Source organism: Rattus rattus, chromosome 13, assembly GCF_011064425.1.
Source record: "Rattus rattus isolate New Zealand chromosome 13, Rrattus_CSIRO_v1, whole genome shotgun sequence".
NCBI classification, from domain to species: domain Eukaryota; kingdom Metazoa; phylum Chordata; class Mammalia; order Rodentia; family Muridae; genus Rattus; species Rattus rattus.
Genome location: NC_046166.1, coordinates 11,582,863 through 11,610,017, shown reverse-complemented (window position 1 = coordinate 11,610,017; position 27,155 = coordinate 11,582,863). Strand labels below are relative to the sequence as shown.

The following is a 27,155-nucleotide window of genomic DNA, read 5'->3' as shown; positions in this document are numbered from 1 at the left end:
CACACACACACACACAGCCCAAAACACATACAAAACAGACACATGCAAACAACCACAAATAAGCATGCATGTTACCATGCATGCATACAAGCACTCCCAAGTAGTCTCATGCATTCCAAGGCAAAAATGCACATAATGTATGTAAGAATGTTCTCATGTACATGCCCTCCTCACATGTACATGAGAAACTAGCATGCACAGGCATGTGCACTTGCAGGAGAACCTGACAACTTTTGGGTACTGGAACCAAAGAAACTAAGAAAACATCCCAAGGAAGAGCAAAGGATCAATGAACACATTTCTACTGCATTTGGCAGGGAAAGAAGTTAATAATTTAATATTACACTGCCCACCATTGTGGAGTAGCAGGGAAGTCTGAACTCATGCACATGATGTGGATTCCTCTGCTCACTGGCTTGCTAAATCATGACACAGACACTTTGTTTGAAGGAGGGAGTTGACCATGGAATGAAGATTGAATGACTTTGGAGCAAAACCACTGGTAAGAGTAGGAAAAATATAGAGGAAGATATGGGATAAAAGGGAGTGAGAGAGATGAGGAAGCAGAGAAGTGATGGCTGCCACATACCATAGGGTGGGGACAGAGAAAGGGTGGTGATGGTTGCTCAAGTTTCATTCAGTTGCTGTGATAAGGACCAGGACTAAATGCTACTAAGGAAAGAGAAAGTTTTCTTGCAGGTGGCAGGTCACTGTCCAACACTGGAGAGAATCAGATCAAGGACTCAGCAGGAATTGAAATAAGAAGCAATGGAGGATGAATCCGCTCTGAAAGAGTGCTAGGGGGCCAGCTTCCATCCTGTAAACCGTTGGATGTTCCTAGATCAGCTGTTCACAAAGGGCTGAAAAGCTATTGGCTTAAGCCATAAAATGACCTTGGTGGTGGAAACTGACTCTGGGAAAGATAATTCCTATGCAGGCACACAGACATTGTTCAGCTGCTGGCTGTCATAGGCGTGCATGTGATCTCATTCCACACAGAACACATACAAAACCATGTAATTGCAAAGAAACATGCCTAGTGTATGTTTATGGTAGATTGGGAAAATGAGTGCTGAATTTATGAGTCTGCCGATTCAGTTCAACAGTAGAGACTCAGCTTGCAAAACGGAGGTGCTGCCTATTTTGAGATATCTCTGGGAACAGTGGAATGGGAAAAAGATGTGTACCTGTGTGAATTTGGTCACGTAGGAAATGGGTGTGGACATGGGGGCCTTTAAGGCAAGTACTGTTGAAGAAGTGTCAGTTATGGAACCTCCCTTTTCAAAATGACCTAAGAACACAGAACCTTGGTAACCAAGCAACCCACTGGTTAGAGCAAGGCCTGCAGGCTCACTTGTTAGAGACTGTAGAGAGGGCAGGATGTTCTCTTGCTGTCTTCAGACTACTCGAGGTTCAGGCGTCAAGAAAGACAAGACCAGTCACCATGATGGTGTCTGGAGGCACAGGCTTCAGTCTTGCCTTAAAAACCTGTGGCCATTTTCCAAAAGGGGAAATAATTTGACCAAAGCCAGCCAAGGAATGGCCCACACAGACCTGGTAACCACTCTGTTTTCTCTTGGTGTTTGGCATAGAAATAATTCAGGGAAACTTGAAATGAGGAGAATCTATCAGATGTCTGCAAATTTGTGCCAGTTTGACCCCTCCACTTTGATCTCTCTTCAGGTAGAGAATGCTTCTGCTCAACATGACCAGATGGAGCTTAGGAGAGAGTCATGCACCAGGGCACAGACTGTGGTTGAGCAGATGAGCACACTGGTTCCTTCTCTACATGAAGGGGACCCCTTGGTTGTCATAGCTTTTCTGTCCACATATAGAAGTTTTGCGACACCCCTACAGGTATTGGACCTGCTGTTTGTGAGGTGAGCACTCAAGTCTAAGCCCATAGTTCTCAGAGCTTCCTGTTGGCTTCCTGAATTTCCCTCTATTCCTCAGTTTCATTCTGTGTGTGTGTGTGTGTGTGTGTGTGTGTGCTTCTCTCAGTGTGTCCTTTCCTTCTCTCCATCTCTCTCTTTTTCTTTACTTATCTCTCTGTCCCTCTCAATCCTTGTCTCTGTTTCCGTTTCCCTCTCTCTCTCTCTCTCTCTCTCTCTCTCTCTCTCTGTTGCGAATGTGTGTGTGTGTGTGTGTGTGTGTGTGTGTGTGTGTGTGTGTGTGTGTAAACTTACTGATGATACTTCTTAGAGCTACCTGTTGGTCCATGAATTTCACTCCCATCCTTAGTGTCTCTCTGTATGTCTATTTCTGTCTCATTCTCTTTCTCTGTCTCTATATTGGTATCTTTTTGTTTCTCTCTCGCAGTTTTTCTCTCTTGTCTCCTACTCTCTTTCTCTCTATCTGTCTCTCTGTCTCTCAGTCTCTCTGTCTCTTTCTCTCTATCTCTCTTTATCTCTCTCTCTGTGTCTGTGTGTGTATGTTTTTGTGTGTATGTGTGTGTTTGTGTGTGTTCGTGTGTGTGTGTGTGTGTTCGTGTGTGTGTGTGTGTGTTTTTGTGTCTTGCTGATACTTCTCAGAGCTAACTGTTTATGCAAGAATTTCCCACCCTCCCTCAGTGTCTCCTGTGTCTCTTTTTCTCTCTCTCTATCTCTACCAATATCTCTATCTATGTCTCTCTCTTTCTCTGTCTCTGTTTCTGTCTCTCTTTGTTTCCATCTCAACGTTTTGCTCTCTTTCTCTCTTACTCTCTGTCTATCTGTCTCTCTCTCTCTCTCTCTCTCTCTCTCTCTGTGTGTGTGTGTGTGTTTGTGTGTATGTGTGTGTAAGAGTTTGTACGCGTGTCTTGCTCTACTTCTCCCTTTGTCTTTTTCTCTCTGTCCTTCTCATCTCCCCATCTTTTCTGTCACCCTCTCCCTTTCCTTTCGCTCTCCCTGTTCATCTCTGTCTCTATCTCAGTCTGTGTCTCTACCTCAGTCTCCGTCTCCATCTCCGTCTCTGTCTCTGTCTCCGTCTGTTCACTGTCTACAGAATTCTCAGAACCCATTATCATGCATTAAGCAATTCCTTCTCCCAAGCTTGATCCAAGCAGTTGTCCTGTCCAGATCTGGGAAACTACGGTGGATGTAACTAGCCCCTCTACTTTCAAAAACTATTTTATCTTACAACCAATATTTCTAAAGCTTTTCTGAAAAAATTCTATCACAAATAAAGGAGGTTCTAGAAATTTTGGAGTACCCAGGAGAGATGTGTACAAAGTAGAGACTCATGAAGGATAATCCAGGAAACCATGTGACCAAGGAGATGTCTTGATAGAGATGCCTGTGTTCAACATTTGCACAGATGCATTGAAAGCACCTACTGTGTACAGGTGAAGTACTAATTCTGAGAGCAGACAGGACTGCAAGTATTAGGTGAGGGGCATGGGACTTTAGAGCTGACATTCTCTCTGGTGTTCTCTAGGTACCTATACTTCAGCCCTCATTCTAAAGAGGATGAACAAGTAAAGAGCACCCTCTGTACCTTCCTGGAAACATGGATGGACAAGAATCCTGAGGACTTTTGTGACCCATCAGACCTGTTGCCTCTGAAATACCTGAAGGGCTACTTGAGTATGTACATGCCCCACTGTGATCTTAGTGTCCGTGTCAAGAAGCTCCTGACACAGTTGGAGGAAGAACAAGCCAAGGATTCCCAGGTCAAAGATGAGGAAGACTCAGATCTGGGGAGACACACATCCTCAGTACCACAGATTGAATGGGTTTAAACCAACAGGGAAAAGAGACATTCTGGAGCCTGAACCAACTTATGCACCAGAGGTGGAGGGCAGAAAACCCTCTAGAAGTTTCTGTGACACATGAGACTTTGCAGCCAGATGTGTCAGCAGCTGCTCAGACAGCACACATGATAGCAGCTATGGAACCTGTGCTCAGTATGTCTGTAGATACAATGTATCTTTCAGTCATCTCCTGCTTGCTACAGTGGGCCTACCTATTTAGAGAATGGCCCTGTCACCTGTGATCTTCAATTGGAGTCTGTCCTACAGCTGAGCTACTGCTTCTGCCCCTCATGATCAGCTGCTGATTTCAATCCAGCAGCAGTTCCAACCCAACAGCCAGACTACACCTCCACTGAGAAATATCTTTTTAATCCTTCTGATGTTACAATGTTGTGTTTATTTTAAGTATTATTTTTAATAAATTGTTAGTATTTGGTTTCCATTGTCTAAAATGCTATCTAATAATGAGAGAAAATATATGCCATTTATGAATATTCTATTTGATATAATATTTTAAGTACATTCAAAATTGTTTAAGGAATGAAAATAATTTGAAAGAGAAAAACATAAGTGTTTAAAACAATTAAGTGACATGCTTAAAGTATAGACGTAAATGTATGAAATAGACATTTTCTCAAGAGGTATACACACCACTGCTAAATCACATGTAATGATGTTCAACATTGGCTTTCAGTAAACTTCATGTAATCTTGTGGGGTGGTACCACTTTCCTCCAGTGGAAACAATACAAGTCACATAGAAATAGTTTCATTTTAGGCCCAGATATTCCAAAGTTGCATGAGGATGGGAATCACAGAACCGAGGCTCATTTCTAGCGCACATGTAGAAAGCCTTAACTACGTTCAGGGATGCTTTACCAGGTCTTCCAAGTTACACAGGCAACAAAATAGACTTTGTTCCTCCCATGATGCGAAAACACACCAAAGAATTAAAATCAGAAAGCCAAACTGGACAAATGACCTAGTGCAGAGGAAGGGATTAATTGTACTTTGTGCCATGGTACAGCATAGGCAAGGACAAAGTTACTGTGCTAAGCAAAGCAGCCAAAGACAAGTCTAGAATTAGGTAAGAATTTTGCTAATGAATAGATCTATGCAATCAGAGGGATGAAAGTTGACTTCCCATGATATCTTGGTATGAGAAATCAATTTGAATGGGTAAGAAGTTGCTCTTCAAATGTAGAAATCATTTTCTAAAAGGGCACAATGCATTTTGATTGTATGTATTCCTCACCACCTCTCATCTTCTTTTCTCACAACTTTTCCACCAGATTCCATTCTGTTATTAATTAATTAAATAAACTTTCATTTATTTATTTATTTATTTATTTATTATAATTGATTATTTAATATTCCAATTTAATTCACTCTCTGCATCCAAATAATGTGGATCATGTAAGAATAGTTATGTGGTCACTGCCTTATTGCAGAAATACAAATTTCCTCAAACCAAAATCATCCTCCTCCCCCAAAGAGAGCAACTGCAGTCAGCAACTCAGCAAGGGTGAGGATGTCAGAAACCCCTTCTCCATGGCAAAGCAGAGGCATAAAATCCCTCACGACCAATAACACAGAAGCCATATATATACGTGTATATATGCCAAAGTACATTCAGAGTAAATGACAAAAAAATCAATATAAATTAGTAAAGAAATGTAAAAAGTAATGTTTAAAAAGTCCTAGTAGCATATTATGAAACCAGGATCCTCCTCCATAGATTTAAATGGATTCATTTTCTGTGGGCCATTTGCTGATGACCATGAGGACTGCACCTAAGAAAAGTTGTTTCCTTGGAGACTCCCTTAGAAAAAAATTATTTTCAATTGCAAGGTGTTATCAAGTGGAGATAATCCTGGGCTCAGGATGGTTGCATGAGGCCACTTCTCCTATTTATGACTGAGTGTTCCAAGGTGTCTCACTCTACATAATGTCTGCGTACGGACCTCAGTACGTCTTGTGATCTCATTCAGAAGGACGCCGCTCTGATGCTGATTGAGCAAGGCACTGTTCTATGAGTATAACAATCATTGGAAATCAATTTTTTACTGTTTATTTTGCAGAGAATCCTATTGACATTATCCCCAGGTCACTCACCTATCCTGTCTCAGCTTCTTGCTCAGCCAAGCAGTGTCAGGTGTGGTGTCCATGTCAGTAAGTGAATCCTAAGTCAAGGCAGGTATCTGTTGGTTACTCCCACAATATTTGTGTCATATTAGTACATGCATGTCTAGCAACCTGACACCATTATAAGTCAAAGGTTTTGTACTAAGTTTAGAGTTTATGTTTTTATTCTAAAAAAATTACAGACATTTCTAGGAAGGAGTAGATGCTTGAAAGCCAAGGAATCCCAGCTTTGGATTTCTCACATCTCACATAGCACTTTCCACTCCTGGAGCACCCGCTGTCTCAATGTAAGCTACTGTGATGAGCACAGTGAAACACTCCATGTGTTGCCTCTCCAGTGGACATGGCCAAAGGCTGGGAGCACATGGATCGACAATACAGAACTAAACAGAATCCTCAACAAAATACTCTCACTTAAAGAAATGTAAAATGAGAAATGATCAACAACCTTAGTCATCAAGGAAAAGCAAAGAAAGTGATTTTGAGATTTTATCTTAGGTCAGAATGGCTAAAGCGCAAAAGGAAGTAAAAGTTTAGGCTAACATGGGGGGGGACACCTTTCCAATGTTGCAGGAAGTACGAAATTGTATAATAATTTGTACACTTTGTGTTTTGAGAAAAAATGCATAAGACAAGTCCACTTGCTTATCTATTTTCATACAATCTTTATTGGTAATGGCTAGGATCAACCTAAAATCCTTCAACTAAAGAATGAATAAAACATATTTTACATTTAGACAATGGAGTACCCTACAGCTGTTAAAATCATCACCTTGTTCCATCCAGGCAAATGAATATTACAAGAAAACAAATATAAACTGACTTATATGTGTAAATTCTGTTTAAAATAAACAACAGGTATGCTACCATGCACAAACCCAGAGAACTTAAGTAATAGGAGGAACCAAGATCTAGATGCATGCATCTCACTGTGAAGAAGATCACAATAGATATCTGTCTTATATATATTGGTATGGGGTGCAGTTAAGGGAGGGCTCTACAGGAAGTTGAGGAACGGAAAAGAGATAGAAGCAATTGGGACGGCAATGGGAAGTAGTGTTGGAATAATGAAGAAGAATTGTGTGTTATTTTCTCTGGGACAAGCTGGAAGCCTAGAGCAACGGTAAATTCCAGGAATCGATGACAGGGTAATCCCAGATTAGATTTCAAGTAATTGGGGATATTGAGCCTTCTCTTGGAACCAGAAAGTCTTCCAGTGGACAGATTAGCATATCAGCCCCATCGCAAAACATTTCACCTACATTTTGTACAGCCTGCAAGATGTGCTATAGTAAAGGTGGCACAGAAATTGTGAAAATGTCAAATACATGCCTTCCCACATCTGAGACTTATTCCATGAGAGCCTGTCCACCCCTAGCAATTCGTGGAGTACCAAGAACCACAGGCTGCATTACCCACAGCCACAGATACAGATAGAGAAAAGATACAAAAAATGAATTGAAAACATGCCAGTGAAATGGTTTATAATAAAATTCTGATATTCTCAGAGATAGGTCTTACACTCTATTGTCATCAGAAAAGCTTCACTTAGTAAATGATGAAAACCAATGCAAAGACATTAGGTAGAGCTTGGAAAAGGGTATCGAAAAGTTGCGAGAATTTTTGTAGGAGCTGGGGTTAAAGGAAAACAAAAGAAAAAATGCAGCCAAATTGAGCCCATACAGTATTGGGAATGAATGGTCCACCAGAGAGCCTACATGGGGAGAAAACTATAAGCCTACATTTGACTGCCCTAGGCCCTCAGCGTCTTGCAACTCTAGTGTAGGTTCATCTTCATGTGAAGTCTTAACAGTGGTAGCAGGGTCTGTCTCTGACCTTCTTGCCTGTGCATGGGAGCCTCTCCCCTCACTGGGTTGCATGCACTAGCCTTAAAAGAAGAGGAGGTGCCCTGGATTAATGAAAATGGAGGTCCATGGTTGCTTAATATCCATGGGAGGCCTGCCCTATTCTGAAAAGAGGTACTGCTAGAAATGATGCAGATAGTGCTAGTGGAGAGAGAAAGAGAGTGAGAGAAGTCAGAGAGGGCAAGATGCATATTAGAGGGAAGCAGGGTGGGAGAGAGGGAAGAAGTTAGGGAGGGACAGAATGAGGGAATATGGGACTAACAGAGAGAGAGAGAGAGAGAGAGAGAGAGAGAGAGAGGCAGATAGATAGACAGACAGACAGAAATATAAAGAGACAGAGAAAGGTGTAGAGAGACACAAAGAGAGACACAAAACACACAGATTCACACGGAAACAGAGAGGGAGAACAGAATAAACATTCAACAACAGAAAGTAAAGGGTTGTGTCTATGAATGTTACTTTAAGGGTCTTTAAGATTTTTCCCTCCCCTCCTTAGGGTTGGTCTGTTTCAAAACAGACTATATCGGTGACTGGGCTTTTGCTTTTGCATAAATTTTCCTGATCCAACAGACTTCAAGGCCCAAACTTAAACATATCAAAAGCAACTGAGAAAATGTGTGCTCACTAAAGAACAGAAGGTGGTGACCCCTCTGACTGAATCATGGAAATGTTGGAGGAAGCTAAGGAGAAAGTGAAACCTGTAGTAGGACCAGCGGTCTCAATTAACCTGAACCCCTGAGATTTCTTACACTGTGGATCATCAACCAGGCAACAAAAACCAGCTGAGGAGAGGCCTCCAACACTTGTAAAGCAGAGGACTCGCCAGTCTGTGCTCATTTATATAAAACACAGCTAACCTTCAGAAAATTGGATACCCCAGGAAATTTAGGGGTCCTGTGGGCTGGGTAGGATGCGCACATCTTTGGGGAGTCAGTTGGAATTGTACTAGGGGAACCAGATGGACAGATGGCATGTGGTACCCTCAGGGGTTGGACCTAAGCAGAGTAAAATACGGAATGTATAAATTAATAAATGAGTGCACAAATGCATGAATGAATAAATGAATGAATGAATGAAATAATTATTTAAGTAAAAAAGAGAACTATACAACATCCTTAGTCATCATGGAACTGGAACAGAAAACTACCCTGAGATACCAGCTTAACATCACTGTCAGAATGGCTAAGATCAAAAACTCAGGTGATAGCAGATGCTGGCAAGAATATGGAAAAAGAGGAATACTCCTCCACTGTTGGTGAAACCAAAAGCTGGTACAAACACTCTGGAAATTACTCTGGTACTTTCTAAAATATTGGAAATAGGATCCAGGCTTATCATTCCTGTGCATACACCCAAAAAATTCACCAACATATAACAAGACACATGCTGCACTATGTTCACATCAGCCTTATTTATAATAACCAGAACCTGGAAAGAACCAGATGTCCATAAACAGAGGAATGGATACAGAAAATGTGACATGTTTACACAGGAGTTATTCTGAACTATTAAAAACAAATGACAACTTGAATTCTTAGGCAAAAGGATAGAACTAGAAAATACCAGCCACACTATGGTAACCCAGTCACAAAAAAAATCATACATGGTATCCACTCTTTGAAAATAGTATTTTATCTCTCCTGAGAGACACAGCCAGAATACAGCAAATACAGAGGCGTATGCCAGCAGCAAACCACTGAACTGAGAACGGGACCCCCGTTGAAGGAATCAGAGAAAGAACTGGAAGAGCTTGAAGGGGCTTGAGACCCCATATGTACAACAATGCAAAGCAACCAGAGCTTCCAGGGACTAAGCCACTACCTAAAGACTATACATGGACTGGACCCTGGATTCTGACCTCGAGGTAGCAATGAATATCCTAGTAAGAGCACCAGTGGAAGGGGAAGCCCTGGGTCCCTAAGACTGAACCCCAGTGAACTAGACTGTCGGGGGGGGCGGCAATGGGGGAGGGTGGGGAGGAAGACCCATAAGGAAGGGGGAGGAAGGGATGTTTGCCCGAAACCGGAAAGGGAATAACACCAAAATGTACATAAGAAATACTCAAGTTAATAAAAAAAAAAAAAAAAAAAAGAAAATAGTATTTTAACTGCAAAACTTGGAATACCTGCAAAAAAAATTCAAATCTCATATGAAGCTCAAGATGAAGGAAGACCATCATGTGAATGCTTCATTCTTTTAAGAAGGCAGAAAATACTCAGGATAGGAAATATAGAAACAAAGAGTGGAGCTTGGTCTGAAGAGAAGGAAATCATCCAGTGACTGCCCCACCTGGGCATCTATCCCATTTGCATCCACCAAACCCAATCACTATTTCTGACTCCAAGAAGTGCTTGATGACAATAGCCAGATATGGGTGATGCCAGGAGAGGCTCTGCTGGAGTCCTATTGATATAAATGTAACCTTTGTACTGAATAAGGAGACACAAAGAGAGAAACTAGAGGAAAGCCTGAAGATGCGGAATGGGTTTGAAACCCTATAAGAAGAACAACAATATTGACCAAAGATATCCCACAAGAGCTCTTGAGGACCATACCAACAATCAGTCAGTACACATGGAAGGACTCAGGAATTCTGCCACACTGGTAGCAGAGGATGGCATTGTCCAACCTCAATAAGAGGACATGACCTTGGTCTTGTGAAGACTCCTTTCCCCAATGTAGGATAATGCCACGGTGTTTTGGGTGGAGTAGGTGGGTGGGAGTGGAAGCCTCCTCATAGAAACTGGGGCATAGGGAAGGGATATGTGGGTGGGGGCAAGGCCACTTCCCCAGTTTAGAACTGAGTGTTCCAAGGTGTCTCACTCTACATAATGTCTGCTTATGGGCCACAATATGTCTTGTGATCTGATTCAGAAGGACCCTGCTCTGATATGATTGAGCAAGGCACTGTTCTATGAGTATATCCATCATTAGAAATCAATGTTTTACTGTTCATTTTGTAGAAAATCCTATTTACATTAGCCCCAGGTCACTCACCTATCCAGTCTCAGGTTCTTGGTCAGCCAAGCAGTGTCAGGTGTGGTGTCCATGTCACTGAGTGAATCCTAAGTCAAGGCAGATTATCTGTTGGTTACTCCCATAATATTCGTGTCACATTTGTGCATGCATGTCTAGGGACCTGACTTCATTATAAGTCAAGGTTTTGTACCAGTGTTAGAGTTTATGGTTTGTTTGGTTTTTTTTTTTTTTTTGTGTGTGTGTTTTTTTAAGAAAAAAATTACAGACATTTCTAGGAAAGAGTAAATGCTTTGGACTCCCAGCTTTGGATTTCTCACATCTCAGACAGCACTTTCCACTCCTGGAGCATCTGCTGTCTCAGTGTAAGCTACTGTGATGAGCACAGTCAAACACTCTATGTACTGCTTCTCCAGTGGACATGCCCGAAGGCTGGGGGCACATGGATCGACAATACAGAACTAAACAGAATCCTCAACAAAATACTCTCACTTAAAGAAATGTAAAATGAGAAATGATCAACAACCTTAGTCATCAAGGAAAAGCAAAGGAAATGATTTTGAGATTCCATCTTAGGTCAGAATGGCTAAAACGAAAAAGGAAAAGGTTATGCTAACATAGAGGGGAACACCTTTCCAATGTTGCTGGAAGTGCAAACTTGTACAATATTTTTGGAAGTCAACATTTTATGTTTTGAGAAAAAAATGCATAAGACAGGTTCATTTCCTAAACTATTTTCAAACAGTCTTTATTGGTAATGGCTAAAAACAACTTAGTGTCCTTCAACTAAAGAATGGATAAAAAACATTTTACATTTAGTCAATGGAATATTCTATAGCTTTTCAAATCCATATCTTGTTCCATCCTGGCAAAGGAATGAACAAGAATAAAAATATAAACCCACTTATATGAGGAAATTATGTTTAAAGTAAAATGCAGGTGTGCTACAATCCAACACCCCAGAGAAACTATGATAAGATGAATGCATCTCACTGTGAAGAAGCACAATAGATGTCTATCTTAGGTGTACTAGGGTGGGGTACAGTTAACAGAGAGGTCTAAAGATGTTTAGGGATGGAAAAACGTGGAAGCAATTGGGATGACAATGGGAAAGAGTATTGGGAAAATAAAGTAGATTTGGGTGTTGTTATCTCTGGGACAAGCTGGAAACCTAGTACAATGGAAACATCCAGGAATCAATGAGGGGTAATCCCAGATTAGATTCTGAGTAGTTGGGGATATTGATGAGCCTTCTCTTCTAACCAGATTCCAGTGGAGAGATTAGGATATCATCACACCCACAAAACATTTCACCTACATTTTCTACAGCCTACAACATGTGCTGAAGTAAAGGTGGCACAGAAATTGTGAAAAGTGTATAACCAATACCTGGACACATTTGAGACCTATGCCATGAGATTGTGTCCCGTGATTGGCAATTTTTACAGTACCAAAACCCATATACTGGACTGCCCAGAGGCACAGATGCACATTGAGACCAGATAGAAAAAAAGGAATTGAAAAAAGCCAATGAAAATATTTCTAATAATATTCTCATATACTCAGAGTTTGGTCCTACCCTCAATGTTCATCAGAAATCCTTAACTTACAAAATGATTAAAACCATTGCAGGGGTTGGGGATTTAGCTCAGTGGTAGAGCGCTTGCCTAGCAAGTTCAAGGCCCGGGTTCGGTCCCCAGCTCCGAAAAAAAAAAAGAAAAAAAAAAAACAATGCAAAGACCTTACAGCTGACATTAGGTAGAGCTTGGAAAAGTTTTTGAAAAGTTGCAAGAATTTTTGTAAGAACTAGAGTTAAAGGACAACAGAAGAAAAAGAACGCAGCCAAATTGAGCCCATACAGTACTGGGAATGAACGACCCACCAGAGAGTCTGCATGGGGAGGGACCTAGATGCCTATATTTGACTGCCCTAGGCCCTCAGCACCTTGCAACTCTAGTGTAGCTTCATCTTAATGTGAAGTCTTAACAGTGATAGCAGGGTCTGTCTCTGCCTCTGTTGCCTGTGCATGGGAGCCTCTCCCCGCACTAGGTTGCCTGCTCTAGCCTTAATAGAAGAAGAAATGACCTGAGTTACTGAAAACTTAGAAGCCATGGCTGCTAAATGCACATGGGTGGCATGCCCTATTCTGAAAATGAAGGAAGGGGGAACTGCTAGAAATGATGTGGACAGTGCTAGTGGAGAGAGAAAGGGATTGAGAGAAGTCAGAGCGGAAGGGATCGATAAATGAGGGAAGGAGGGAGGGAGAGAGGGAAGAACATATGGAGGGACAGAATTAGGGAGAGAGGGTGGAAGTGATAGAGAAAGAGACAGACAGAAAGACAGAGAGACAGAGTAAGATGTTCAGAGACACAAAGAGAGACACACAGCATCAGGTAGGTTCATATAGAAACAGAGAGGGAGAACAGAATAAATGTTCAACAACAAAAAGTAAAGGGTTGTCTCTATGAATGTTATTTTAAGAGTCTTTAAGATGTTTTCCTACCATACTAAGGGTTGGTCTGTTTCAAAACAGACTATATTGGTGACTGGCCTTTTGCTTCTACCTAAACTTCTGATCCATCAGAATTCAAGGCCCATACCTAAACAGAGTAAAAGCAATATACAGGAAACCAACAGCCCACATCAAACTAAATGGGGAGAAATTGCTTGAACACCACTGTAATCAGGGACGAGCAAGCCTGCTTACTCACTCCCTACTTATTCAATATGAGTATTGAAGTTCTACCCAGACCAATTAGGCAACAGAAGGAGGTCAAAGGATAAAAATTGGAAAGAAAGAAGTCAAAAGACAACTATTTGCATATGGTATGATAGTGTACTTTATGTGATGCCCTAATTGCACCAGAGTACTCCTACAGCTGATAAACCACTCCCTCAAATGACTTGAATATAAAATTAACTCAAATCAGTACACTTCACCTACTCAAGGATAAACAGGATGAGAAACAAATTAGGGACATGACACCCTTTGAAATAGCCACAAATACTAAAACTTACCTTGATGTGACTCTAACAATGCAAGTGAAAGTTTTGTATGACAAGAACTTTAAGTCTTAGAAGAAAGAAATCAATGATGATCTAATAGACGGAAAGGTCTCCCATGCTCACAGATTGGCAGGATTAATTTAGAAAAATGGCCATCTTGCCCAAAGCAAGATTCAATGCAATCCCCGATTAAAATTCCAACTCAATCTTCATAGAATTACAAAAAGACTTTTGCAAATTCCTTTGGGGGGAAAAACTTAAGCTATGGAAAACTCTTCTCAACAACAAAAACCTTCTGGGGAAATCTCCATCCCTGACCAACAGCTGTATTACAGAAATATCATAAGAAAACTGCAAGGTATTGGTACAGAGACAGGCAGGTAAATCAATGGAATGCAATTAAAGACACAGAAATGAACATGCATACCTCTGGTCACTTTCACAAAGGAACTAAAACTGTCCAATATAAAAAACACAATGTTTTCAACACTTGGTGCTAGTTCAACTGTAGGTCAGCATGGAGAAGAATGTAAATTGACCCATTCTTATCTCCTTGTACAGACCTCTAGTCCAGGGAATCAAAGAACTCCATATAAAACCAGATACAGGAAAAAAATAGAAAAGAATATTGTGGATAGCCTTAAACACATAGATAAAGGGGAAAGTTTCCTGAACACACCATTAGTGGTTCATGCTTTAAGATCAAGGATCAACCAATGGAACCTCATAAAATTGCCAACTCATGTAAGGGAAATGACATGATTCATGGGACAAAATGGCAACCAACAGATTAGGAAAAGTTCTTTACCAATCCTACATCTGATATTGTTAATATATACAAAGAACTCAAGAATTTAGACTCCAGTGAATCAAATAATCCTATTAAAAATGGAGCACAAAGGTAAAAAAAGAATTCTCAACAGAGGATTCCCAAGTGGCTGAGAAGCACCTAAGAAAATTTACACCCAAATAAAAAATGGAAGGTGGTGAACCCTCTGATTGATTTAGGGAAAAGTTGGAGGACACTCGGAAGAAGTCAACCCTTTAGCAGTGCAAGCAGTCTCAATTAGCCTGGACCCCTGAGATCTCTTAGACAGTGGATCACCAACCAGGCATCACACACCAGCTGAGAAGAGGCCTCCAACACTTGTATAGCAGAGGACTCCTGGGTCTCGGATCATTTACAGAAGATACAGCTAACCTTCGGGAGACTGGAGGCCATAGGAAACTTAGGTGTCCTGTGGGCTGGGTAGGTTGGGGACATCCTTGTGGAGTTAGTTGGGAGGCAAACCAGGGGAACTGGGTGGACCTGTGGCATTTGGAATCCTCAGGAGTTGGACCTAAGCAAAATAAAATATGTAGTGTATAAACGAATGAATGAATGAATGAATGAATGAAGTAGTTAATTAAAAAGGAGAACTATACAACATCCTTGATCATCACGAATGGGAAAAGAAAACTACACTAAGATACCAAAGCTTGGACTAAAGAGAAGGACATCCTCCAGTGACTGGCCCACATAGGGACCCATCCCATATGCATCCACCATATCCAATCACTATTCCTTATTCCAGGAAGAGCTTGCTGAGAGAAGCCACAAATGGTTGACTCTTGATAGGCTCTGCTGGAGCCCTACTGATATAAATATAAAATGTGTACTGAATAAGGGAACTAGAATAGAGAAGTTAGAGAAAAGATTGAAGGACAAGAAAGGGTTGGCAACCCCATAAGAAGAACAATAATATCAACCAAAAAGATCCCACCAGAGTTCACAGGGACAGAACCAACAATCCATCAGCACATTTGGAAGGACCCAGGAATCCTGCCACACAGGTAGCAGAGGATGGCTTTGCCAACCTCAATAAGAGGAAAAGACCTTGTTCTTGTAAAGACTGGATTCCCCAAAGTAGGATAATGCCAGTGGAGTGGGTGGGTGGGAAAGGGAGCATCCTCATAGAAACTGGGGCATAGGGAAGAGATATGGGGGAGGGGGCAAGGTGATAACTTTTGAAATCTAAAATCCTTAAATGTACAAGAAAAATAAAATTTAAATAAACATAAAAATAGCAAAAAAGCATGTGTTGATGAGGATTTGAACTAGTTCAGGCTTAAGAGCAGCAGGAAGATGGGGATGTTGAGCTGCTAAAAATGGAGAAAAGCTTTACCAATCCTTGTATTAATCTACCAAGTTATATTCACGTCAAGGCAATGAAGAGGAAGCTAGTCATCCTGGAGCTCCTTAATTGTGTGCTGCTCCAACTTTGTCTGCTCTACTGTACTCTTGGCCATACAATCAATGTTTTCAACACTTAATCTCGCTGCATCAGTGGTGATATTTAGTCTTCGACTGCTTTTCTATCACAATTCCATGTATAGATTTTAGTGCAGTGGTGCCTCTGCTTTATTCATGCCTGTGTGGCTGTAAGGAAGCTGTGTGAGTTTTGTGGCTTATCCTTGGTGACATGATCAGCCCAATAGATGTTTGGGACATGATCCTCCGGTTGCATAATCCTTTGCTATATAGGCTTTAAATCTCTACGAACACACTCAGACACACACACACACACACACACACACTCACACACACGCACACACACACACACACACACACACACACACACACACACACACACACACACACACACACACACACACACAACACACACAAACACACACAAACACACACACCACACCACACACACACACACACACACACACACACACACAAACAGACACATGCAAACACAACCACAAATCCACATGTATGATAGCCTGTAGGCATGTAAGCACTCCCACTTAGTTTCATGCCTTCTGTAGCAAAAATGCACATAATATATGTTAGAATGTTCTCACGTGCATGTGCACCTCAACAGTACTGTGAGGAACTAGGAATCAAATGCATGTGCACTTTCAGGAGACACTGAACAAATTTTGGGTACTAGAACCAAAGAAACTAAGAAAACATCCCAAGACAGAATAAAGGAGCAATGAGCACAACTCTACATCATTTGAAAAGGGAAATAAGTTAATAATTTAATATAACACTGCCCACCATTGTGGGGAAGCAGGGAGGTCTGAACTCATGCACATGATGTGGATTCCTCTGCTCACTGGCTTCCTAAATCATGACACAGTCACTCTGTATGAAGGAGGGAGTTGACCAGGGAATGAAGATTGAATGGATATGGAGCAAAACCACTGGTAAGAGTAGAAAAATCTAGAAGAAGAGACGGGATAGAAGGGAGTGAGGGAGATGAGGAAGTAGAGAAGTGATGGATGCCACACATCACAGGGTGGGGACAGAGAAAGGGTGGTGATGGTTGCTCAAGTGTCATTCAGTTGCTGTGATAAGGACCAGGACTTAATGCTACTGAAGAAAAAAAGTTTTCTTGCAGGTGACAGATCACTGTCCAACACTGGAGAGAATCAGATCAAGGACTCCAGCAGGAATTGAAAGAAGAAGCAATGGAGGATGAATCCGCTCTGAAAGAGTGCTAGGGGACCAGCTTCCATCTTGTAAGCCGTTGGATGTTCCTAAATCAGCTGTTCACAAAGGGCTGAAAAGCTACTGGCTTAAGCCATCAAATGAACTTGGTAGTGGAAACTCTTTCTGGGAAAGACAACTCCTATATTATTGGCACACTGATATTGTAGGGTCTGCTGGCTGTCAGAGGCATGTATGTGTTCTCATTTGACACAGAACTCATACAAGGTCATGTAAGTGCAAGGAAACATGCCTAGGGTATGTTTATGGTAGATTGGGAAAATTAGGGCAGAATTTATGAGTCTGCCGATTCAGTTCAACAGTAGAGACTCAACTTGCAAAACTGAGGTGCTGCCTATTTTGAGATATCTCTGGGAACAGTGGAGTGGGAAACAGATGTGTACCTGTGTGGATTTGTACACCTAGGAAATGGGTGTGGACATGGGGGCCTTTAAGGCAACAAGTACTGTTGAAGAAGTGACAAGTATGGAACCTCCCTTTTCAAAATGACCTAAGAACACAGAACCTTGGTAACCAGGCAACCCATTGGTTAGAGCAAGGTCTGCAGGCTCACTTGTTAGAGACAGTAGAGAGGGCAGGATGTTTTCTTGCTGTCTTCGGACTACTCGAGGCTCAGGCCTCAAGAAAGACAACAGGCAGGGCCATGATGGTGTCTGGAGGCACAGGCTTCAGTCTTACCTTCAATGCCTATGGCCATTTTCCCAAAGGGGAAATAATTTGACCAAAGACAGCCAAGGAATGGCCCACACAGACCTGATAACCACTCTGTTTTCTCTTGGTCGTCACAATAGAAATAATTCAGGGAAACTTGAAATGAGGAGAACCAATCAGATGTTTGCACATTTGTGCCAGTTTGACCCCTCCACTTTGATCTCTTTTCAGGAGGAGAAGGTTTCTGCTCAAAGGAACCTGATGGAGCCCAGGACTGAGTCATGCATCAGGGCACAGACTGTGGTTGAGCAGATGAGCACGCTGGTGCCTTCTCTGAAGGAAGGGGACCCATTGGTTGTCCTAGCTTTTCTGTCTACATATAAAAGTTGTGCGACACCCCTTCAGGTATTGGACCTGCTGTTTGTGAGGTGAGTGCCCATGTCTAAGCCCATAGTTCTCAGAGCTTCCTGTTGGTTTCAGGAATTTCCCTCCCTTCCTCAGTCACTTTCAGTCTCTCTCTCTCTCTCTCTCTCTCTCTCTCTCTCTCTCTCTCTCTCTCTCTCTTTCTCTCTGTCACACTCTCCCTCAGTTCCTCCCTCTCCTTTTTTGTTATCTGTCTCTCTGTCTTCCACGATCCCTGTTTCTTTTTCTGTCTCCCTTTGTTTCTCTCTCACTATCTCTCCCTCTCTTTCTCTCATTCTCTCTGTCATTCTTGGTGTGTTGTGTTTGTGAGTGTGTTTCTTGCTGATACATCTCAGAACTCCTGTTTTCCAGGAATTTCACTCATTTCCTCAGTGTCTCTCTGTGTCTCTTTCTTTTTGTCTCTCTCTCTCTGTATGTCTCTCACTGTATTTCTATCTCAGTCTCCTTCTGTCTCTTTTTCTGTTTCTGTCTCTGTTTTCTCTCTCACTAATTTGCTCTCTTTCTCTCCTGCTCTCAGTCTCTCCGTCTGTCTATCTGTCTCTCTGTCTCCCTCTGTCTCTCTCTCTCCTTCTGGGTGTGGGTATGTTTTTGTGCTTCTGTGTGTATGTCTGTGTGTTTGGTTATGTGAGTTTTTGTATGTCTTGCTCACATTCTCCCTTTGTCTTTTTCTTTCTCTGTCCTTTTCATCTCCCAAACTTTTCTTTAACCCTCTCCCTTTCCTTTCGCTCTCCCTGTCATCTCAAGCTCTATCTCAGTCTCTGTCCCTATCTCAGTTTCTGTCTCCATCTCAGTCTCTCTCTCTGTCTCCATATCTTTATTGTCTACATAGTTCTCAGACCCCATTAGCATGCATTAAGCAATTCCTTCTCCCAAGCATGGTTCAAGCAGTTGGGCTGTCCAGATCTGGGACACTAAAGTGGAGGTACCTAACCCCTCTACCTTGACAAATCATATTATCTTTCACACAAGATTCCTAAGGCCTTTGTGAATACAATTCCCTCCTATATAAAGGAGGTTCTAGAAACTTTAGAGTACCCAGGAGAGATGTGTCCAAATTAGAGGCCCATGAGGCATAATCCAGGAAAGCATGTGACCAAGGAGATTTCTTGATAGCGATGCCTGTGTTCAACATTTGCACAGATACATTGAAAGCACCTATTGTGTACAGGTGAAGTACTAAATCTGAGAGCAGACAGGACTGCCTATATTAGGTGAGGGGCATGGGACTTTAGAGCTGACATTCTCTCTGGTGTTCTCTAGGTATGCATACTTATGCCCTCATTCTAAAGAGGATGAACAAGTAAAGAACACCCTCTGTAGCTTCATGGAATCATGGATGGACAAGAACCCTGAGGACTTTTGTGACCCATCAGACCTGTTGCCTCTGAAATACCTGAAGGGCTACTTGAGTGTGTACATGCCCCAGTGTCTGTGTCAAGAGGCTGCTGACACAGTTGGAGGAAGAACATGCCAAGGATTCCCAGGTCAAAGATGAGGAAGACGCAGATCTGGGGAGACACACATCCTCAGAACCACAGATTGAATGGGTTTAAACCAACAAGGAAAAGAGACAATCTGGAGCCTGAAACAACTTGTGCACAAGAGCTGGAGGGCAAAAAACCCTCTAGAAGTTTCTATGACACAAGAGACTTTGTAGCCAGATGTGTCAGCAGCTGCCCAGACAGCACACATGATAGCAGCTGTGGAACCTGTGTCTCAGTATGTCTGTAGATGCAATGTATCTGTCTGTCATCTCCTGCTTGTTACAGTGGGCCTACCTATTTAGAAAATGGCCCTGTCAGCTGTGGTCATCAATTGGTGTCCATCTTATATCTGATCTGTAGCCCCTTTACCTCATGATCCGCTGCTGATTTCAATCCAGCAGCAGTTCCAACCCCACAAGCCAGCCTTCCCCTCCCCTGAGAAAGAGCCCTTTTATTCCTTCTGATATTTCAATATTGTGTTTAAGTATTAGTTTAATAAATTGTTAGTATTTGTTTACATTGTCTGAAATGCTATCTAATAATGAGACAAAATATCTGCAAATTATGAATATTCTCTTTGATATATTATTTTAAGGTTATTCAAAGTTGCTTAAGGAACAAAAATAATTTGAAGAAACATAAGTGTTTAAAACAATTAAGTGACATGTTTAAGTTATAAATTTAAACTTAAATTTACTGAAATAGACTTTTTTCTCAAGAAGTAATACACATCACTAGTAAATTGCATGTAATAAAGTTCAACGTTAGCTTTCAATAAACTTTATCGAAACTTGTGGGGTGGTACCATTTTCCTCCATTGGAAACAGTACAAGTCATATAGAAATGGATACATTTTACACCCAGATATCCCCAAGGTTTCATGAATGGGGAATCATAGAACCGCAGCTCATTACTAGGGCACATGAAGAATGCCTTAACTTCTTTCAAAGATATGTGGCCAGGACTTCCAAGTTACACAGGCAACTAAACTGACTTTGCACCACCCATGATGTGTCAATAGCCCAAAGAATTAAAATCAGAAATTCAAACTGCACAAATGACCTGCAGTAGATGAAGGGATTAATTGTACTATGTGCCTTGCTACAGCATAGGCAAGGTTCTAAGTTACTGTGCTAAGCCAAGAAGTCAAAGACAATTCTAGAATTAGGCAAAAATATCGGTAATGAATAGATCTATGGAGGCAGAGAGATAAGAGTTGACTTCCCATGATATTTTGGAATGAGAAAATGTTTTCAATTAGAAGTTGCTCTTCAAATGTAGAAAACATTTTCTAAAAGTGAAAAATGAATTTTGATTATATGTACCCCTGGCAACCTCCCATCTATTCATCCCATGACTTTACCACTAGACTCCATTCTGGTATTAATTAATTAAATAAAATTTTACTTATTTATTTATGATAGCAATTAATGATGTAATATTCCAATTTTAGTCACCCTCTGCATCCAAGTAATGTGTATCACATAGGAAAAGTAATGTGGTCGCTAGCTTATTGCACCAATACAGTCACTCTACCACTGGTCCTCAAACCAAAATCAAACTTCCCTTCCCAAAGAGAGCAACTGCTATCAGCAACTCAGCAAGGGTGAGGATGTCAGAAACCCCTTCTCCATGGCAGAGAAGAAGCATAAAATCCCTCAGGACCAAAACAGAAGAATATATATATATATATATATATATATATATATATATATATGTATATGTATATGTATATATATATATATATGCACAAAGGACAATAAGAGTTAAAAGAGAAAGATGTATCAGTATATAAATAATAATGAAATATAAAAAGTAATTTTAAAAAGTCCTGATAGGACATTATGAAACCAGAAGCATCCACCATAGATTTAAATGGGTTCATTTACTGTTGGCCAATTTGCTGATTAACATGAGGACTGTACCTAAGAGGAGTTTGTTTCCTTAGAGATTCCATTAGAAAAAAACTAAATTTTCAATTGCAAGGTGTTATCAAGTGGAGATATCCCGGGGTTAAGAATGGGTGCATGAGGCCGCTTCTCCAATTTAGGACTGAGTGTTCCAAGGTGTCTCACTCTACATAATGTCTGCTTATGGGTCTCAGTATGTCTTGTGATCTGCTTGAGAAAGATGCTGCTCTGATGCTACTTGAGCGAAGCACTGTTCTATGATTATAACAGATCATAGAAATCACTTTTTCAATCTTTGTTTTGTAGAGAATCCCATTTACATTATCCTCAGGACACTCACCTATCCAGTCTTAGGTTCTTGGTCAGCCAAGCAGTGTCAGGTGTGGTGTCCATGTCAGTGAATGAATCCTAAGTCAAGGCAGATATCTGTCGGTTATTTGCACAATATTTGTGTCAGAGTACTGCAAGCATATCTAGTGACCTGAAACGATTATAGTCAAAGGTTTTGTACTATGATTAGAGTTTATGGGTTTTGTTTTTCTAGAAAAAACTGCAGTCTTTTCTAGGAAAGAGTAGATGCTTGAAAGCCATGGAATCCCTGCTTTGGATTTCTCACATCTCAGACAGCGCTTTTCACTCCTGGAGCATCTGCTGTCTCAGTGTAAGCTACTGTGATGAGCACAGTCAAACAATCCATGTATTGCCTCTCCTGTGGACATTCCCAAAGGCTGGGGGCACATGGAAAACAATACAGATGTAAACATAATTTTCAACAGAATACTCTCACTTAAAGAAATGCACTATGAGAAATGTTCAACATCCCTATTCAGCAGGGAAAAGCAAATAAAATGTTTTTGAAATTCCATCTTACATCAGAAGAGCTAAAACAATAAAGAAAATAAAAGTTTATGCTTACAGGGAGGGGCACACTTTTCTAATATTGCTGGAAGTATAAACTTGTACAATAACTTTGGAAGTCAGCACTTTGGGTTTTGAGAAAAATGCTTAAGACAAGTTCGCTTGCTAAATTATTTTTATACAGTCTTAATTGTTAATGGCTAGAAACAACCTAAAATCCTTCAACTAAAGAATGGATAAACATATGTTTTTCATGTAGACAATGGAGTATGCTACAGCTGTTAAAATCATCCTCTTGTTCCATCCTGGAAAAGGAATGGACCAAGAAAACAAATATAAACTGACTTAGATGTGGAAACTATGTTTAAAGTAAAGAACAGGTGTGCTACAATCCACAAACCCAGAGGAGCTAAGGAATAAGAGGAACGAAGATGATGATGGATGCACCTCACTGTGAAGAAGATCACAATAGATATCTGTGTGGGGTGCAGTTAAGGGAGGGCTCTACAGGAAGTTGAGAAATGGAAAGAAGAAGAAGCAATTGGGACAACAATGGGAAATAGTGTTGGGATAATGAAGAATTGTGTGTTGTTATCTCTGGGAAAAACTGGAAAACGAGTGCAGTGGAAAGTTCTAGGAATCAATGATGGTAAGCCCAGATTAGATTACAAGAAGTTGGGGATACTGGGCCTTCTCATGTAACCAGAAAGTCTTCCTGTGGACAGATTAGGATATAAGCCCAGCTGCAAAACATTTCACCTGTATTTTGTACAGCCTGCAAGATGTGCTGTAATAAAGCGGCACAGAAATAATAAAGTGTCTAATAAATGCCTTGATAGGTTTGATACCTAAACCATGAGTGTGTTTCGACCCGTAACAATTCTGGGAGTACCAAGAACCACAGGCTAGACTACCCAGAGTCACAGATGAACATAGAGATCAGATAGAAATAAATGAATTGTAAAAATGCCAATGAAAAGATTTCTAATAATATTCTGATATACTCAGAGATTGGTCCTACCCTCTATTGTCATCAGAAAAGCTTCACTTAGTAAATGATGAAAACCAATGCAAAGACACACACGCCAACATTAGGTAGAGATGGGCTGCAAGAATTTTTGTAGGAGTTGGGGTTAAAGGAAAACAGGAGAAAAAATGCACCCAAATTGAGCCCATACAGTACTGGGAATGACCAATCCACCCGAGAGCCTGCATGGGGAGGGACCTAGAAGCCTATATTTGACAGCCTTATGCCCTCAGCACCTTGCAACTCTAGTGTAGGTTCATCTTCGTGCGAAGTTTTAATAGTGCTAGCAGGGTCTCTCTCTGCTGCTCTTGTCTATGCATGGGGGCCTTTCCCTCACTGGGTTCCATGCTCTAGCCTTAAATGAAGAAGTACTCTGGCTTAATGAAAATTGAGAAGCCATTGTTTCCAAATATACATGGGAAGCCTGCCCTATTCTGAAAAGGAAGGATGGAGGAACGGCCAGAAATGATGCAGATAGTGCTACTGGAGAGAGAAAGAGTCTGAGAGAAGTCAGAGAGGGCAGGATGAATGCATGGAGAGAAGCAGGAAGGGAGAGAAGGAAATAGTTAGGGAGGGACAGAATGAGGGAGGGAGGGAGTGACAGAGAGAGAGAGTGAAAGAGAGACAGAGACAGACAGAAATACAGAGAGACAGAGGAAGATATAGAGAGACACAAAGAGAGACACACAACAACAGGCAGATTCACACAGAAACAGAGAGGGAGAACAGAATAAACATTCAACAAAAAAGTAAAGGGTTGTGTCTATGAATGTTATTTTAAGGGTCTTTATGATGTTTCCCTCCCCTCCTTAGGGTTCGTCAGTTTCAAAACAGACTACATTGGTGACTGGGCTTTTGCTTTGGCATAAACTTTTCCTGATCCAACAGACATCAAAGCTCAAACCTAAACAAAGTAAAAGCACCTAAGAAAATGTGCACCCACTGAAGAATAGAAGATGGTGACCTCTCTGGTTGAATTATTGAAATGTTATAGGAAGCTAAGGAGAAAATCAACCCTGGAGAAAGACCAGTGGTGTCAATTAACCTTGACCCCTGAGATTTCTAATACAGTGGATCACCAACCAGGCAACACTAACCCGGTGAGATGAGGCCTCCAACACTTTCATAGCAGAGGACTCCCCAGTCTGGGTTCATTTATAGAAAACAGAGCTAACCCTCAGGAAACTGGAGGCCCCAGGAAGTTTAGGGGTCCTATGGACTGGATGGGATGCACACATCCATGGGGAGTCACGTGGCATGTAGCAGGGGAACCAGATGGACAGATGCCATGTGGAACACTCAGGGTTTGGACGTACACAGAATAAAATATGGAGTGTATAAATTAAAGAATGAGCGCATGAAGGCATGCATGAATAAATGAATGACAGAATGAAATAATTAATTAATTAGAAAAAGAGAACTGTACAACACCCTTAGTTTTCAAGTAATTGGAATAGAAAACTACCCTGAGATACCAACTGACATATCACTGTCAGAATGGCTAAGATCAAAAGCTCAGGTGATAGCAGACGCTGACAAGGATATGGAAAAAGAGGAATACTCCTCCACTGTTGGTGATACCAAAAGCTGGTACAACCATTCTGGAAATTACTCTGGAACTTTTTAAAAGATTGGAAATAGTATCATCTGAGGACACAGCCTTATCATTCCTGCGCATACAACCAAAAAATTCACCAACATATAACAAGACACATGCTGCATTATGTTCAAATCAGCCTTGTTTATAATAACCAGAACCTGGAAAGACCCAGATGTCCATAAACAGCAGAGTGGATACACTCAATGGGATATGTCTACACACAGGAGTACTTGTGAACTATTAAAAACAAATGACAACATGAATTCGTAGGAAAATGGATAGAATTAGAAAATACCAACCTGAGTGTGGTAACTCAGTCGCAAAAGAACACACATGGTATCCACTCATTGAAAATAATATTTTAGCCACAAATCCTGGAATACCTAAGAAAAAATTCAAACATCATATGAAGCACAACAAGAAGGAAGACCATCATGTGAATAGTTCATTCTTTTTAGAAGGGAGAACAAAATACACAGGAGAGGAAATACAGAACCAAAGAGTGGAGCTTGAACTGAACAGAAGGACATCCTCCAATGACTGCCCCACCTGGGGATCCATCCCATATGATTGCACCAAACCCAATCACTATTCCTGATTCCAAGAAGTGCTTGCTGACAATAGCCAGATATGGGTGACTCTACAGAGGCTCTGCTGGAGACCTGCTGATATAGATGTAACCTCTGTCCTGAATAAGGAGACAAGAAGATGGAAGTTAAAGAAAAGGCTGAAGGAGCAGAAGGGGTTTGTAACCACATAAGAAGAACAATAATGTCGACCAAAGATGTCCCACTAGAGTTCTCAAGGACCACAGCAACAATGAATCAGTTCACATGGAAGGATGCAGGAATCCCACCACACAGGTAACAGAGAATGTCATTGTCCAACCTCAATAAGAGGAAAAGACCTTGGTCCTGTGAAGACTCCATTCCCCAATGTAAGATAGTGCCAGGGTATTGTGGGTGGAATGGGTGGGTGGGAGCTGGAACATCCTCATAGCAGCTGGGTCATGGGGAGGGACATGGGGGACGGGGTAAGGCGATAACTTTCAAAATCTAAAAACAAAAAATATACAAGAAAAATAAAATTTATAGAAACAGAAAAAAAGCATAGCAAAAAAGACCTGTGTTGATCAGGACTTGAACTAGTTCAGGCTTAAGAGCAGCAGGAAGATGGCGATTTTAAGGACCTAAGAATGGAGAAAAGCTTTACCAGTCCTTGTGTTAATCTACCATGTTTTATGCAGGTCAAGACAATGAACAGGAAGCCAGTCATCTTGGGACTCCACAATTTGTGTTGCTTCACACTATGCACCTCTAATGTGCTCTTTACCTTACAGTCAATGTTTTCAACTCACAATCTGGCTGTGTCCGTAGTAATATTTAGTCTTCCATTGCTTTTCTATCACAATTATATGAATAAATTTTACTGCAGTCATGCATATACCAGATTCATGCCTTTACTGCTGTAAGGAAGCTCTGGGATTTTTGTGGCTTATTCTTGGTTACCTGATCAGTGTCTGAGATTCTTGGGACACTATGCTCCTGTTGCATAATCCTTCACTATATAGGCTTTTCATATCTAACAACACAAACACTCCACACATACACACAAACACACACACACACACAAACAGACGCATGTACACAAAACCACTAATGTACATGCAAGTTGGCATGTATGCAGGTAAGCACTCCCATGTAGTTTCATGCCTTCCCAGGAAAAAATGTACATAATATATGTAAGAATGTTCTTATGTGCAGGCCCTCCTCACATGAACCATGAGAATCTAGCATGCACATGCATGTGCATTTGCAAGAGGACCAGAAAACTTTTGGGTACTGGAACCAAAGAAACTAAGAAAACATCTCAAGGAGCAATGAACACAACTCTACTTCATTTGGCAGGGAAAGAAGTTAATAATTTAATATCACACTGCCCACCATTGTGGAGTAGCAGGAAAGTCTGAGCTCATG

The 27,155-nt window shown here is 41.1% G+C and overlaps 1 protein-coding gene and 1 pseudogene across 1 annotated transcript; both read left to right on the top strand.

Moving 5' to 3' along the window:
- The first annotated feature begins 1,380 nt into the window (after positions 1 to 1,380).
- LOC116914947 (ral guanine nucleotide dissociation stimulator-like) lies at positions 1,381 to 8,291 on the top strand. Its single transcript, XM_032919368.1, has 5 exons — positions 1,381 to 1,557; positions 1,714 to 1,880; positions 3,415 to 3,703; positions 6,289 to 6,298; positions 8,236 to 8,291. Exons 1-5 carry the CDS (start codon positions 1,381 to 1,383, stop codon positions 8,289 to 8,291), a joined length of 699 nt encoding a protein of 232 aa, XP_032775259.1.
- Positions 8,292 to 17,805: 9,514 nt separating this feature from the next.
- On the top strand, positions 17,806 to 19,853 carry LOC116914946 (annotated as a pseudogene).
- Positions 19,854 to 27,155: the final 7,302 nt, after the last annotated feature.

Coding starts and splice junctions, on each gene's coding strand:
- LOC116914947 (XM_032919368.1), top strand. CDS start 1,381: ATGTTCTCTTGCTGTCTTCAGACTACTCGAGGTTCAGGCGTCAAGAAA. Junction 1,558..1,713: donor GAATGGCCCACACAGACCTG/GTAACCACTCTG, acceptor CAACATGACCAG/ATGGAGCTTAGGAGAGAGTC. Junction 1,881..3,414: donor TTGGACCTGCTGTTTGTGAG/GTGAGCACTCAA, acceptor GGTGTTCTCTAG/GTACCTATACTTCAGCCCTC.